The 13922-nt window shown below is 34.0% G+C and overlaps 1 protein-coding gene across 1 annotated transcript in view; it reads left to right on the top strand.

Annotated features, from left to right (window-relative positions):
• CDH10 (cadherin 10) overlaps nt 1–13922 on the top strand; it is a gene marked incomplete at both ends in the record, with an annotated part of 55731 nt that overhangs the window by 27562 nt on the left and 14247 nt on the right. The window contains 3 exons of the mRNA XM_084223381.1: nt 5619–5738; nt 6356–6523; nt 11541–11728. Coding sequence (XP_084079507.1) covers nt 5619–5738; nt 6356–6523; nt 11541–11728 — 476 coding nt within the window. The remainder of the gene's footprint in view (nt 1–5618; nt 5739–6355; nt 6524–11540; nt 11729–13922) is intronic.

Genomic DNA, 13922 nt, shown 5'->3' with positions numbered 1-13922 from the left:
GTAGTTTTGCCACTGTGTTGTCTATTTCTACACATCTGTACTGCAGCTACAATGGTGAGGTGTTCATATGAACCTTGTATGAACTTATCTGGATACCAGAAAGAACACAAACATGGTATCATATCATACCAAGAGAAGAATGAAATGCTTGTACACCAAAAACCTGGAAGTGATTGAAATCTGTGCACCCTTGGAATACAGGGTTTGCACCATCCTGAAGTTTCTGTAGTAGAAGGAACAATATGGTGATCAGGAAGTCAGAAACACATGATTTAGTCTTTATCTACTCCATATGTCTCCATCCATAAACCTTATCAAGTCATGAGCCATACACCAGCCTCTTTCAGACCACAAGAGCAGTTTTGATTTCTTCCTCAGGCTGTGGTACTAATCAGACAGACACCGGATGACATGGCTATTTCTATTATCAAATAGATTGTCTTGACAAAGGCCCATAAATTCTTTGTTGTCTTGTTCATCTTTCTTTTGTTGCTTATTAAACATTGAAAAGGCAGACATAAATGGGCCAACTTCAGGATCTAGCAGCTGGGTCGATATCCAAGAAGATATCTTATTCTCCTGAAGTCTTTGTACTGATTACTGGATTTTCATCTTCTTTCACTTTTTCCTTTCCTTACTTTCAGAGTTTGTGACCCAGAATATTCTTACGGTTTTGACTACAGTCTTCTGCTCTGTCCATCATATTTTTTACCTATCTCTTTCTGCTCATTTGGAGATTTCTTTTCAGAACTGCAGATAGTCTATTTTCCTCTAGATGGATTTTCCTGTGGAATTTGCCTATTAGTGTATTTTAGAAAAGTTTTCAGAACTTTCTATTTAGACTTCTTTTTATATGTCTATATATTTTCACAGCCTATATATTTTATAATCATTCCTTATCCTTATTGCGTCTTGTAACTTTTCTGCTTCTAAATTAGGGATATCAATAAATGATTCAGAAGATGTAACCTCCTTCTGGGTTTACATGTGATGTACAGGGTGCCCTGTTGGTCTGTCATCTCTACCTCTTGCTATATGTTTTTCTTTCTCTTTAGACAACAGTTAGAGCTGCTTAACTTTTTACCCTAGCTTCTTCTTGACTCCCTCATTAGTGCTATTCACCAGTTCTCAATGCTTAGTCCTCTCTGCCATGGAATTCATCTTACAACACTTCCTTCTGGTTTCCTACTAACAAAGATATTTCAAAATGTTTTTTTTTTCATATGAAGTTCTCTCAACAAACCCTTTTCCATCTTCTGACTTAGGACATTTCAAAAACCCAAATCAGGAATTTTTTTAAATTATTTTACAGAGTTTTATTTCACTCTGCACACAAATCCTGCCATTAGGAGATGAAAAAAAAAGTAAAAAAAAAAAAACCCTAAAAACCAAACAAAAACCCACCAAGCTAAAACATTTTTCCTTATAAAGGACATCTTAAAAGAATTGAAATTATCCACTCCTGTGCTTGTTTGCAACTTATTATTTTCTAAGTTACAGGACTACCTTATAGTCAAAGATCTTTCTGACATTGAGTTCTCTGAACATGCAGCCCGTTTCAGTTCTTTTCTGTATTCTGCAGCTTGAAATAGATTTTTTCAGAGGAAAACATGTGTCATTATTTCTGGGGAAAATAGGTGTCATTATTTCCTGTCTTTTCCACTAAAAACAGCAGAAAATTTCTATTAATTTGGCTTGTTATTTGTATGGATAATTTACTATAGAGGGTACTTGCTCTAGTTAAGTATCACATAACTCAGCTGGGAGTAAAGAAAACAAAACCTAAGTTTAGAATCCAGCTCTACAGTGGGTATTTTGTGGATTCCTTTCCATAGATAATTATTTCCAGTGATTTTCATCTAATATGTATGCATCATAAATGAATTGTGAGGTCAAAGTCATTAATACTTGTATTGCATTTGAAGATGCTTGCAGAAAACAGCAGCAAGGGCCAAATGTATTAATTACTGTTATAGTCCTAGACTCTAGGGAGAGTCAAACACTATAATTAAAGTTATGTTAAAATATGCCTTCTGAGGACTACAACAATCTGCCAAAAAACTGTTTGTTTCTGGGCCAAGTTTACTGTTGAATTCTAGTTCATGGTATGTAAAACAGGCAGAAAATAACAGAATTCACTGGTGTGTTAATAATAACATAGATGGTGCCTTATTTATAGATTCATAGAATGGTTTGAGCTGGAAGGGACCTTAAAGATCTTCTAGTTCCAACTCCCCTGCCGTGGCAGGGATGTCACCTACTGACCTCATTGTTCAGAACCCCATCCAACCAGGTCTTGAGCACTGCCAAGGATAGGACAGCTAAAGCTTCTCTGGGAAACCTGTTCCAGTGCCTCACCACCCTCACAGTAAAGACTTTGTTCTCTAATCTAAACCTAGTCTCTTTCAGTTTGAAGGCATTCCCCCTTGTCCTATGCCCTTGTAAAATGTACATCTCCATCTCTCCTATATGTAATCACTGTCTCCTTTATGCACTGCTATAGAGTTCAGATTAGGCTTTAAATTCTGAAGGTCAAAGACCAGCTTCATCAGAAGCAACCTGTGACTGTGTAAAAGAGCAAGATCTAGACCAAGTGATGATTATTAAGTGATCTGTACACTGCAGTTTTTAAGCCCTGGCATTACTGATCATCTTCAATGCCTTTGGCTTTCTGGCCCAGGTTTCAAACCGGAACAAACAATACATTTGTTTTATTGAGCATCAGTGTACTGAAGCAAAGCAAAACCAGCTGGTGCTTTGACAGCTGATGTGCAGAGTGTAATTGATACACTGATGCCACTACTCCTGTTCACTTCTTGATGTGGCTTCTGTCAGGTTTTTAAAGGAATTGCTGATCCCCCTGTGGAAGCCTAGGGAACACATCTATTTTCCTCTCATAGCAAGGGCCAAGATCAAAGGGGAGTTCTGCATCCTGAATGGCACTTGGAAGTGTAGTAGTGCCCTTGCACTTCTTCTCCCAGGTACCTGACCCATAAAAACCAAAGAGCTGAGGTAGCATTAGAAAGTAAAGTTAATCCTTACTGCATTTGGGTAATAGAGTGTCCATTGTCCTGAATATAACCCACCAATTGCACGGTGTGATAGTGATGAAATTAAGGAGCACAAGTCTCTTTCCACAGACTTTAAAGGGAATAGATATAAATCTACAGTTTTCAGAAGTTTCAGATCAGTTTTTTTGGGAGGTGTATATATGCAGCCATGTTCATTCCAGCTGGAGAGAAGCATAGATATCATTTGCTCTGTTTCATGTGCATGTGCACTGAGAGTATTAATTAATATATTCATTATGAGACCCAAATAAGACAGCAGTAACTGTTACACACATATTATTACATTTAAAATGGAATTATTTTAAATAGATTTTAAATTTATTAAACATTTTCTTCAGTTTCCTTCCAAATTATTCTTCAAAATTTATTTTCCTTATATTTTTAAACTAAAATGAAATAAAAGTCTCATACAATTGACCTATTAATAGATATGTCTAGTTTCACAAATGAAGGAAATGTGAAAACTAGAAAAAATAAATTATTCAGTTAGATGTATTAGAGACAAAGTATTTATTTTCATGTATTTACAATGTAGAAGTTTCTGATTAAAACATCAGGCTGGTGTGACAGATATCTTGATTATGACTGTTTTCTGTTTTTTTGGATATGAAATAGAGGAGTTGTAAACTTTACTTGCACAATTCCATGTTGGTCAGTGTACTCAGTGGCTTGGGGTTTTTTGCCTTTTTTTAACTTGCAGCACTTCAGTTATTGAACATGATTTGTCTTTTACACAACTGCTATTTCAGAAAAGGTATTCTTTAGGAACAAGTGTAGATTCTAGCACTGCAGTTTCTCTACAGTAGTAGGATGGTCCAAAAGTGCATTTCAGAATCAAGACAACACTCTTCAGAACTTTAATATATTAAACAGAAAGGCCTATTCACCTTTTAGCAGAATAGTTATATAGATATATAACTACACATGGAGTTGAGTGTGGCTGAAGAGATGAGACATTTGTGAGTCATAGAGACAAAGCTTTTAGAACAGACCTATCATCCCCACATCCTTATTTTTTAAAAAAAGTTCAGATTTTCAGATTCAGCCATATTCTAGATTGTTGCCAAAGCAATCTTTAATACAATAGAAAGTTATTTTCTCTTAATTTCTTTCTACTTCTGCAGCAATTTTTATCTTTTAATTTCTATTTTGTGTTTGGGTCTTTTCTCTGTTAAATTCATGATTCACTCCATTTTAATAGGAATAATATAACCAGCAATATGCCCATTTTGCCTTCTTTATGAGAAGCCAGTACTTTTAGGGACTCCCTGAAACAAGTATTTCAATTCTCCAGCAGGTGAAAACTGAACATTTCAGAGAACTTATCTCTGTTTCAACAGTTAGGCACATGCTTATTCCCTTGATATTGGTGCTATGATTGAACAATTTACTTGTATAAGGCAGGTTTGCTGTCATGTCATAAAATCCCAAACAAATGGAGAAATAGTAATTACTTTTACTTGCTTTTCTATGTATGTTAGAATAACTATGCAATATAGACAGACAGTGCAGATAATGCGAGGGAGTAAATAGTTGTGCCAAGGGTCGTGGATTTACAGGTGCCTTTTATCATATTTGGTGGGGAAAAGAATTTTGAAGGAATTGGGATAAAAGGAGAAAAAAGTTTTGAAGTCTTCTGATCCTCAGATTAGCCCATGGCTAGCCAGTAATGTGCTTATGATGATTGCTTTTCCTTTTCTTTTCTCAATTCTTTCTTATATACTTAAAATAGTGTCTGCACTTTATGGATGCACAATGGGGGGCAGGGGGGTTCCTTAGTCATACTTTATTTCTGTGATGGAAGTGTTTAACAAGATGTAGAAAATATTTTGATTGTGGAAAAACTGTCAGTGGTAATGGCAAACATTTCATGTTTTAAAGGATTTGTATATTCTACTAAAATTTGGAGAAAGTTTTTAAGGTTAGGAAATTTTCTGTAATCTAAATAATCAGCAGATTTCAAAGTTCATATGACAGTGTTTCTTCTGATAATATATATCCACAGTAACACTTAGAAAGCAGGGAGAACCGATGACTTGTTTTTCACAAGTTCCAATGACTGGTTTAATAATCTTTTTCTGTCGTGTTCCAGCATGTGTAGTTTCATATAATCCTGATATCATTGAACAAAAGAAAAGAAAATAAAAGAAAAACAAACCACAAAACACCCCAAACCCATTCTAGGCAATAGAGTGAAGATATTTATTCCAATAAAAAAAACAGTCTTCTGCAAAGAGGATGTGAATACATGAAATTATTGTAGTTAGGTAAGGATAAGAATTCAGCTCAGACATAGCTATTGTTTACATTTTCTAATTAAATCTTAATCACACTTGTGGGATTACGGAAGTTTATTTTCAATTTATATAGAAGGAAACCCAGAATAAGGAAGAATGTACCTAATGATGACTAGAAGATCACAAATATATTTGGAAAATCCAATTAGTATTAGCTGAAATTTTCTTTGGTGTCTGTTGGAATGGAAACTGATGCTCTGACACTTCCGTGTAGTGTCATATGCAACTAAGTTGGCTTTGGATGTTTCAGGTACTTCTGTGGTCCAAGTTACAGCTACTGATGCTGATGACCCTTCATATGGAAACAGTGCCAGAATAATTTACAGCATACTTCAAGGGCAGCCATATTTCTCTGTGGAACCAGAAACAGGTAATGAAAATTTTCATTATTTTCATTTACCATAAACTTTAAACTTTTTCTTTCATTTAAAAGACCTTAGAAAACATGAAAAATGTAATTAAAACCTAACTGAGATGAAAGAGAATTTCTTGCTTTTTCTCATGATTTATAACTTTTATAATACATATAAAAACTCAAGACATCTGAAATTATGAAGTATAAGTAATTTCACAGTAGGACTATTTATTGCTTAAGATTTAAATAACAACATTTCTGATAAAGGCAGGCATAAAGATTTTTTCCTTAGAAAATATTGTTCTTTTTTTCCCTAATGATTCTACTTAGATTAATAAAAGGTGTTCTTTCTCCTAAACCTTTGGCACAAATATCTTGAAGCATTTTTAGCATGAAACTGGAAAAGTACCTGTGATGTAGAACAAGTACTCAACCAAGACACAGCCTGTACTAAACACTACTATAATTATAAGACTACAATAAAGCTTATGGACAGAAATTTGTTCTTTGAACAATAAATGAATATTTTAGTGATTTATCTCAAGACTAATATAAAAAAGATGCAGCAGATTGCTGCACATAAGCAACAAATACATAATTAGCGATTCTGTTTTCCAATTTATTTCTTTTAGGCATCATCAGGACTGCATTGCCGAACATGAACAGAGAAAACAGGGAGCAATACCAAGTAGTTATCCAGGCAAAGGACATGGGAGGCCAGATGGGAGGATTATCAGGGACCACCACCGTGAACATCACACTGACTGATGTCAATGACAATCCACCTCGCTTCCCCCAGAGTAAGCTGCATTTAATAGTTGACTTGTGCTGTAAGAGTTAAGCAATCACCATCTGGTTTAATTTAGAATAAATCTAGATTATGGGGCACACATAAACAAAGGGCTTATGTGCTGATTATTATTATTAAAGCAAAATATTAAATGTTAAAGCTTTTTTTTTTTTTTTTTTTTTTTTTTTTAAGAAACAGTTACATGATGAAATATAACTGCAGCAAACCTGGAATTCCTCCCAGGAATATGGGGAGCAATAGTAGGTGGACTTGTAAGAGCATTAGAGCAATGCTTTTGCTTTCCTTACCTATTGCTTAAATCTTACATGCTCTCCCACTGGAGAATAAAACATGTTGTAATTCCAGATATGCAGAAATGTTTGAATTATGGTATCTGCCTAAATATTTAATCATGAAGAATGTGGAAAAGAAATTACTCAAAGGGAATCAGACAGATTTGTACTTTTTCAGCTATAGAGCTACATAACAACACAGAAAATTTCCAAATTAAAGCAAATTACATTTAACTTTTTTTTTCATTTTTTTACAGCTTTAATGAAGGTTTTTATAATGCTTTTTGCCTTTTGATAATATTGCTGTCAAGACTTTGTATCCTCAAACCAAAATGTAAAAATATTCTCAGTCTCTGTCTGATATGAAAATATTAAACTATGTAGCATTGAACTTGTAACAGTTAAGCATTTTAAATACATTTGAAGCCTTTTGCATAAATTGAAGTTGCAATATTTGCAGGATGATTTAGATTTACTTAATACATAAAGGATTTAGAGTATCCTTACCACACATTTTATACATTCTATATAATTCTACCCAATCCAGTAGTTACTGATGCACTCTTCTTGATCAAAATAACAGAATCAGCTTCAAATTATGCTCCTTATGGCAGAACTGGAGTACATAATTATGTTCAATTTAATATTGAAGTTAATATATATGCGTTCAGCTCAGATGTTTATCAGCATGCAATTTCATATACACACTTGAAATAAAAAAAAGTCATGCACCACTGAGTAAGTAGAATTTGTGTATTTCTACAAAGGTCATATTCTGAACAGAATTTATTGTTAATTTATATTTTTTTCATTTTTCCACAATTTTTAGGAATTATTTTAATTTTTTCCATTTGTATTTAGAAGATTATGGTATTTTCATTGTGGTGTAGGACTGGAATGCTGTATTATTCCTCTATGGACACACTGAAGAAGACAATTAAAAGAGGTGTCATGTTCAAAGCCTTTCAGGAAAAAAAAAAAAAACAGTTAAACTTAAGACAGCATAGAAGCTTCAAAAGTGCATATTTATACTTTCCTTTTTCTTTTTTTTTTCTTGTTTCTTAAACAGTGTGTTAAATTAGAAGTTAGGATGATGGAATCAACTTTCCAGACCATTTTAACATGACTTATCTGGGATTCCAACATAATAGTTGAGATAGAGAAGGATTTGATGTAGCATCTCTGCATTTTTCTTTAATGTCAGTTTAAATCAGATGTGTCATTTGCTTTAAAGAAACTTAATTTTGCTCTCATGGGTTTTTGTTGTTGTTGCTTGATTTTTCTCTCTACTTTTTCTCTGCCAATGTCTTTGTTAGATATAAATGCATGTTTCATTGGAGATGAAACCTAAAACATTTATAGAGATGACATATTTTACTAGATATATGAAAGTAAAAATAGCTATTGACTTTAAAAAAATATATATTTAACCTCAGAATGGTAATAGACATTACAATGATTCATTATTTTAACAGAGTTTAATGAGACTGCTGGAATTGAAACTGATTAAATTATTCTTATTCTATTCTAATAATAAAAAACCCAGATGTATTAGGTTAATGAAACAATAATATTCATATCAGATTTATAAATTATCAGGCTAAGTATTAGAATTCCCATTATGTTTCCACAGGACTCAGCATATTACAGCTATATGTTTCAATAAAATGTTTAATATCAGTTTATATGTCTCCCACAAGAAACTCATATTAAAATTGGGGAAAATTTGACATAATATATTGTATCATACACTCTAAAAACATAAATATAGAAGAACCCTTAATTCCTCTGTCGTTTACATTATGAAACAAGGATTCTTCAGAATATTTTTCTCTTCTTAAAAATATACTAAAACCCACATAGATAACAGTGGTGATGAGATTGAAAACTTTTTCAAGGTGCTACAGAAAGGTCTTCAAAGACCTCAGACATTGGATCTTTGTTTCAACTATAATATTTCCAGGTGCTCTCAGAAGAAAGGAGATAGTGTTGATCAGTGATAAATGGAAAATGTGATTTATGGACTTAGAAGCCTGAGTCTGAATGAAACTCAGTGCACCTGAATTATGGCAGCCCATGTATCCTGTGAGACTATAGCCTGTAGTACTTTATAATATTTGCCCTTACATTATATGCCTATTCAAGAGTAAATGGGAAGAAGGGTAAATGGAAAAATGAGACTGGTTTTTCATTCTTTATTGAATTGAATTCTTGATCAAAGTATTTGCAATCCCAAGTGTGTAGACTTTAATCCTCAAGCTGATTTCTGCTCTCCTTAGTATATGGAAAAGTATTCCTTTCCTTGAACCTCCCATTTCTTTTCCTGACAGACAAATGAAAGGACATCATTCACTGGAGTAAATGCAAAGAGTAAACTACTTTCCTTGAGAAGAAAGAAATCAGATTGACAGCAGAGTTTTGCAAGGATGAGTCTACTTTGGTGTACTTTGTATTCTGATACAGTGTCCAAAGCTGCACTGCATCCCATAGTTAGTCAATGTATTAAATGTATTCAGTGACAAAAGAAATAAAATGAAGCTCTCATACTATGGTGGAGATTTCTAGAAATGGATAGGCTAGATTAAAAATTATCTTTTAGATGATAAGTTTGTGGTTATTTTCCCTCTCTGTTTCCACTACCTTATTAGCAATTCATGATATGAGCTCTTACCACTTTGTAGACTAAATAATGACTTGGGTATTGCACTGGGACTCAAAGTAGTGTCCACAAGGCATAGGGATACAGTTTTAAGCACTGAAAAAAATGTGGGGAGTAGTTGACACCTCATAAAAATAATTATAACATATAAATATTAATTTGGGATTAAAAAAACAGTCTTTCACCACAGTCTCCTATAGCACTGCTTAAGTACTAAACTGGGGGTCATTTTTCTTTTGCTTCTTTTTTACCATTGGGTGATTAGAGAGAGATTCTCTACTAGTGAAGTATTACAGGTTTAGATATTAGAGAAAGGTAATGAAAATATTAGAGAAAATGCATGATAAAATACTCAATTGAACATCAAACTGTGACTGAGCAAAAACAAACACATACAAATAGAATATGGGGTGTACATGGCCATAAAGAATTCATTCTCCCGCTACATGTCCATTTCATATTAAAATATGCTTAAGTAAAAATATATGAAGAAATTACATTCTAGTATTTCAATATTTTTCATTCAATGTTTAATTGAAAATTAAATGTGAATGCATTTATTTTTCAATTTTTGCATTTTTGCTTTTTTAGGCCTGTCAAATGGGAATATAATAACATAATAAAACAGAAAAAAATAACTCTGTAGAAGCAGAAAAAATCTCTAATGACTCAATAAATAATAGGGTTTTTCTGTAGTAAGTGTGACTCTGTAGCTGGCTTGTAATACACCAATAATCCTCAAATGACTCATGCTTTCCTGAGTTACGATAAAATCACATTGCAAGTGCCCTTCCCATACAGCCATGCCAATCTCTCCCCATGATTCTTCTTGATTGCACAAAACTAATATGCCCTTGATGGACTTTTCTGTACTACTTATTTGGACAACGTATTGATGTGTAGCTTTTTGTGTAGCCTGTCCAGCTTTTTACTGTTGTGGTTGCTGCCCTTTACCATTTCCATTTTTGTGTTATTTGAAGCATACCTCTAACTCCTTTAACTTAGGTAGTAGTCTCTAAGTAGAACAGAAAATCTTGGTAAACTTAACAAAGGCCATAGAAGAAAATGTTTTCCTAGAGAGATTTGATGAATTCACTTTCATCTTTGAAATGACAACTGTAGATGCATTAATTTTAAAATATTTTTTCTGAGAATTCTTCATAGAGCATTATGTCCCCCACATGTTTTTGTAGCGTATGTTCCAACAGATGGGATCAAATATCTCAATGCTTATTTACCGTTTTCACACTAAGGCTAGGACATAGAATGCTAAAATATATGGTAAGATACTTATTTCAATTTACTGCAGCATGCAGAATGATGACAGTTTTATTCCTATGTATTTTATCAGCTGTATGACACTACCATAAAGGGATATAACTGAGATAAGAGAAGTAGCACAGACCAAGAACTGTAATATTTGTAAACCTATTTAAGTATGAATTAACTGCTTTAACAAGTATATGCACAATTTCTGCGGGTAGATTTTTAGAACTCCCCCTGCATTAATGTGTTATTCAAATTTATTTACTGTGATATCTTACTATCTAAAAGCTGAAATGTCAGTCTGTTGCATAGAACTAGCCAGCAAAATCAAGGAATTTTGTTCTTGTTATTGTTTCCATGATAAAATACATGTAATATATATCTCAAAGATTGCCCTTAGATATTAAGGGGTAGAAAAGAAGAGTGAAACCTGGCAAGAACACAAGGCAGTCTGTCCAGATGATATTTCAGGAATGAAAGAAAAATGAGGACAAGAAACTTACATGGAAAAGAAAGGCAAGAAGAGTGCAGATATAGTTGATTCTTCTCTGAGATAGAATAAAGGTCTTTCTCAACCCTATTTTCTATGATTTTTTTTCTATTATTTTGTTTTCAGTCTTCTATATAAAACATTCCTCTGGATAGTTCTCTGCCTCATATTTTGTCCATTGTCTTGGCATTAAATGGCAAGTTCTCTAGAATAAAAGAATACCCAAAATTATGCTATCAGTTATTGTGGCACACAGTGTTACTTCATGCATGTGTACCGGCTTGTGGGGGTCCTGAATGGCTCTTTGTCTCTTTGACAGGTACCATCCATCTCCGCATTCCTGAGTCCTCCCCAGTTGGGACAGCCATTGGCAGCGTTAAAGCCACAGATGCGGACACTGGAAAAAATGCAGAAGTAGAGTACAGAATTATAGATGGTGATGGGACTGATATGTTTGATATTGTGACACAGAAGGACACACAGGAAGGCATCATCACTGTGCGAAAGGTGTCTGTTAACAGCATTCACAAAATGATTTTGATGTCAAAGTTACGTCACAAGTGTTCACTGCTTGCATTATGTGATAACACATGCTAATTGCTTAACATTTGCAAGCATCCCCCAACAGTGACTGAAAGGCACTATTTCCTTTTAAGATGAATGGGAAGTAAAAGGTGGTGACCATATCTAAGATGCAGCATAGGTTCAAAGCATTGTTGTAAACAAAGTATGAAAAAGTGGATCAGCCCCCATGTGTTAGCACTAATTATCTCTGTGATTTCAAATGCAGACTTCTTAAGTATTTCTATAACCTGTGTTCTTCAGCAAGCAATCAGCAGCTCACTCACTAATAAGAGACACAGATTCCTTCTCTGTGAGATTCTCATCTACTTGGGTAAGATGAGATCTGTGTGCCAGACATGAGTTGCAAACAATATGGTTTTGTTCCTGTTTCCAGTGTGTGAGAGGGCTGCCACATGAGCAATGTGTCTATAATGAAGGTGTTGTTCCTGGTCCAGAGCCAGCTTCAGTTCTGCCCTCTGTCTTGCACTGTCAGAGCACTTTCAGATGCTTGTCTTCCAAGTCTCTTTCACAAGTAGAAATGCCACTCTCCTACTCCTCAAAACTTTCCCTTCCAGGAGTCCCTTGGTCCTTGTCTTTGGGACTTTGAGATGAACTTCAAAGAATTCAGGCACCATTTTTAAGACAAAACATTGTATATATTAGCTTGCCAGACAAATGTCCTTAAGCATAGAATAATGAAATAAACAGTGATATAAAAGATACCTTCACATCTCTTGATAATGGCAAACAAGGAAAAGAGAAGTTCTGCAAAGAATGTTCCTCTTTAATTTCTGTGTTTAATTGTGTTCATAATCAGTGTAGTTGTTTATCTGGGAAAAAAAAACCCTAAAAAAAGTTTGAGGTCCTATATTTTTTCTTTTCCTAGTTTGTAAAGGCTTCTCTTGAGATGCCCTTTTCTTGCTTGCTTCAGATTTCCACACGATTACATTAAATCAATAGCATCTTGAAAAAAAGTCTAGTAGCTGAATCAAGCACAAGAAATTTCCTAAATTATAATACAGCAGTTCCAAAAATGTCAATAAATACTAATGAACAAGATCTTCTGATTTTGTTATTAACAGTCTGACAGAATTTGCATTTTTCAGGATGCTCTTTTAGTCATGAATAAGTAGTTTATTCAATTCCACAGACAACAGCACTAACAAGCAAGGAAGGAGATGAGAATGCTGAGTTCATTGATTCATTAAAATAATCTCCTTTTTCTGTTGTTATTTATCCACTTTGATTGTAATTTCTGTTTTCGCTGGTGAATAACTACAAATAGCTTGTGTTCCTTTACAAAGCCTGCAAGTTATTAAGACTGAATTTATTATGTGCTGTAAAAGAACTTTTTCTAGACAAATTTTTCTATACAATTTCTCCCAGACAAAATAATTGATTTTCCACAATTTCATATATTTGGGCAAGACTTTTCTTCATTATTGTGGATGTGCTGGAATGCCTGTATAATCCACAGGTTTCATATCCATGTTTTGCACTGTAGGTAGACAAGATGTCCAAATTGCATGTGAATGTTGTAGTAGCAAGTTTACATATTCATGGTGCACATTCTGTCAGATTAAACCAATTAGAATAAATCAGGACTAGCATGTCTTCTTTGCTTTTAGGATTGAAGCCAGTGTCCCTTAACAGCTGAACGATACACTTTACAGACACAGCAATAGCCTCAGATCTAGGTTAAATACTTGTTTTTCTCATTTGTATTCATAGATACTCTCCCATCTGCTCTGACTACGTTTTTAAAACAAGTCTGGGGCAGTGGAGAAACTCATTCTTTCTCATGCACTGGACTGCATCTTTCTGCTTTTGAATAGTGTATTTAAATATCTAACCTGTCACTTTGGCATCTTTAGTGAACATTAATTAATATTTAAAAGCAGCCAGGCAGAAAAAAATAAGCCATCAACCACCCATTTTGATGAATGAAAACCACCAGTTCTATATCTCTCTGAGAATCTGTGGGAGTTAATAAAGTCTTCTTTGTGTCAGAAAGGTAGATTTTCAGCTTGCTCATTTCCTTACAATCATTAATTAGCTAACACTTTTCATCTATGACAGCTAGAAAAATTTGAAGGAATAGAATTCTTTTCTATCCAAAATGATTTCTAATTATAAC

Source organism: Fringilla coelebs, assembly GCF_963513975.1.
Source record: "Fringilla coelebs genome assembly, chromosome: 1".
NCBI lineage: Eukaryota > Metazoa > Chordata > Aves > Passeriformes > Fringillidae > Fringilla > Fringilla coelebs.
The sequence above is the reverse complement of the archived record's forward strand: the minus strand, read 5'-3'. Positions and strand labels throughout refer to the sequence as shown.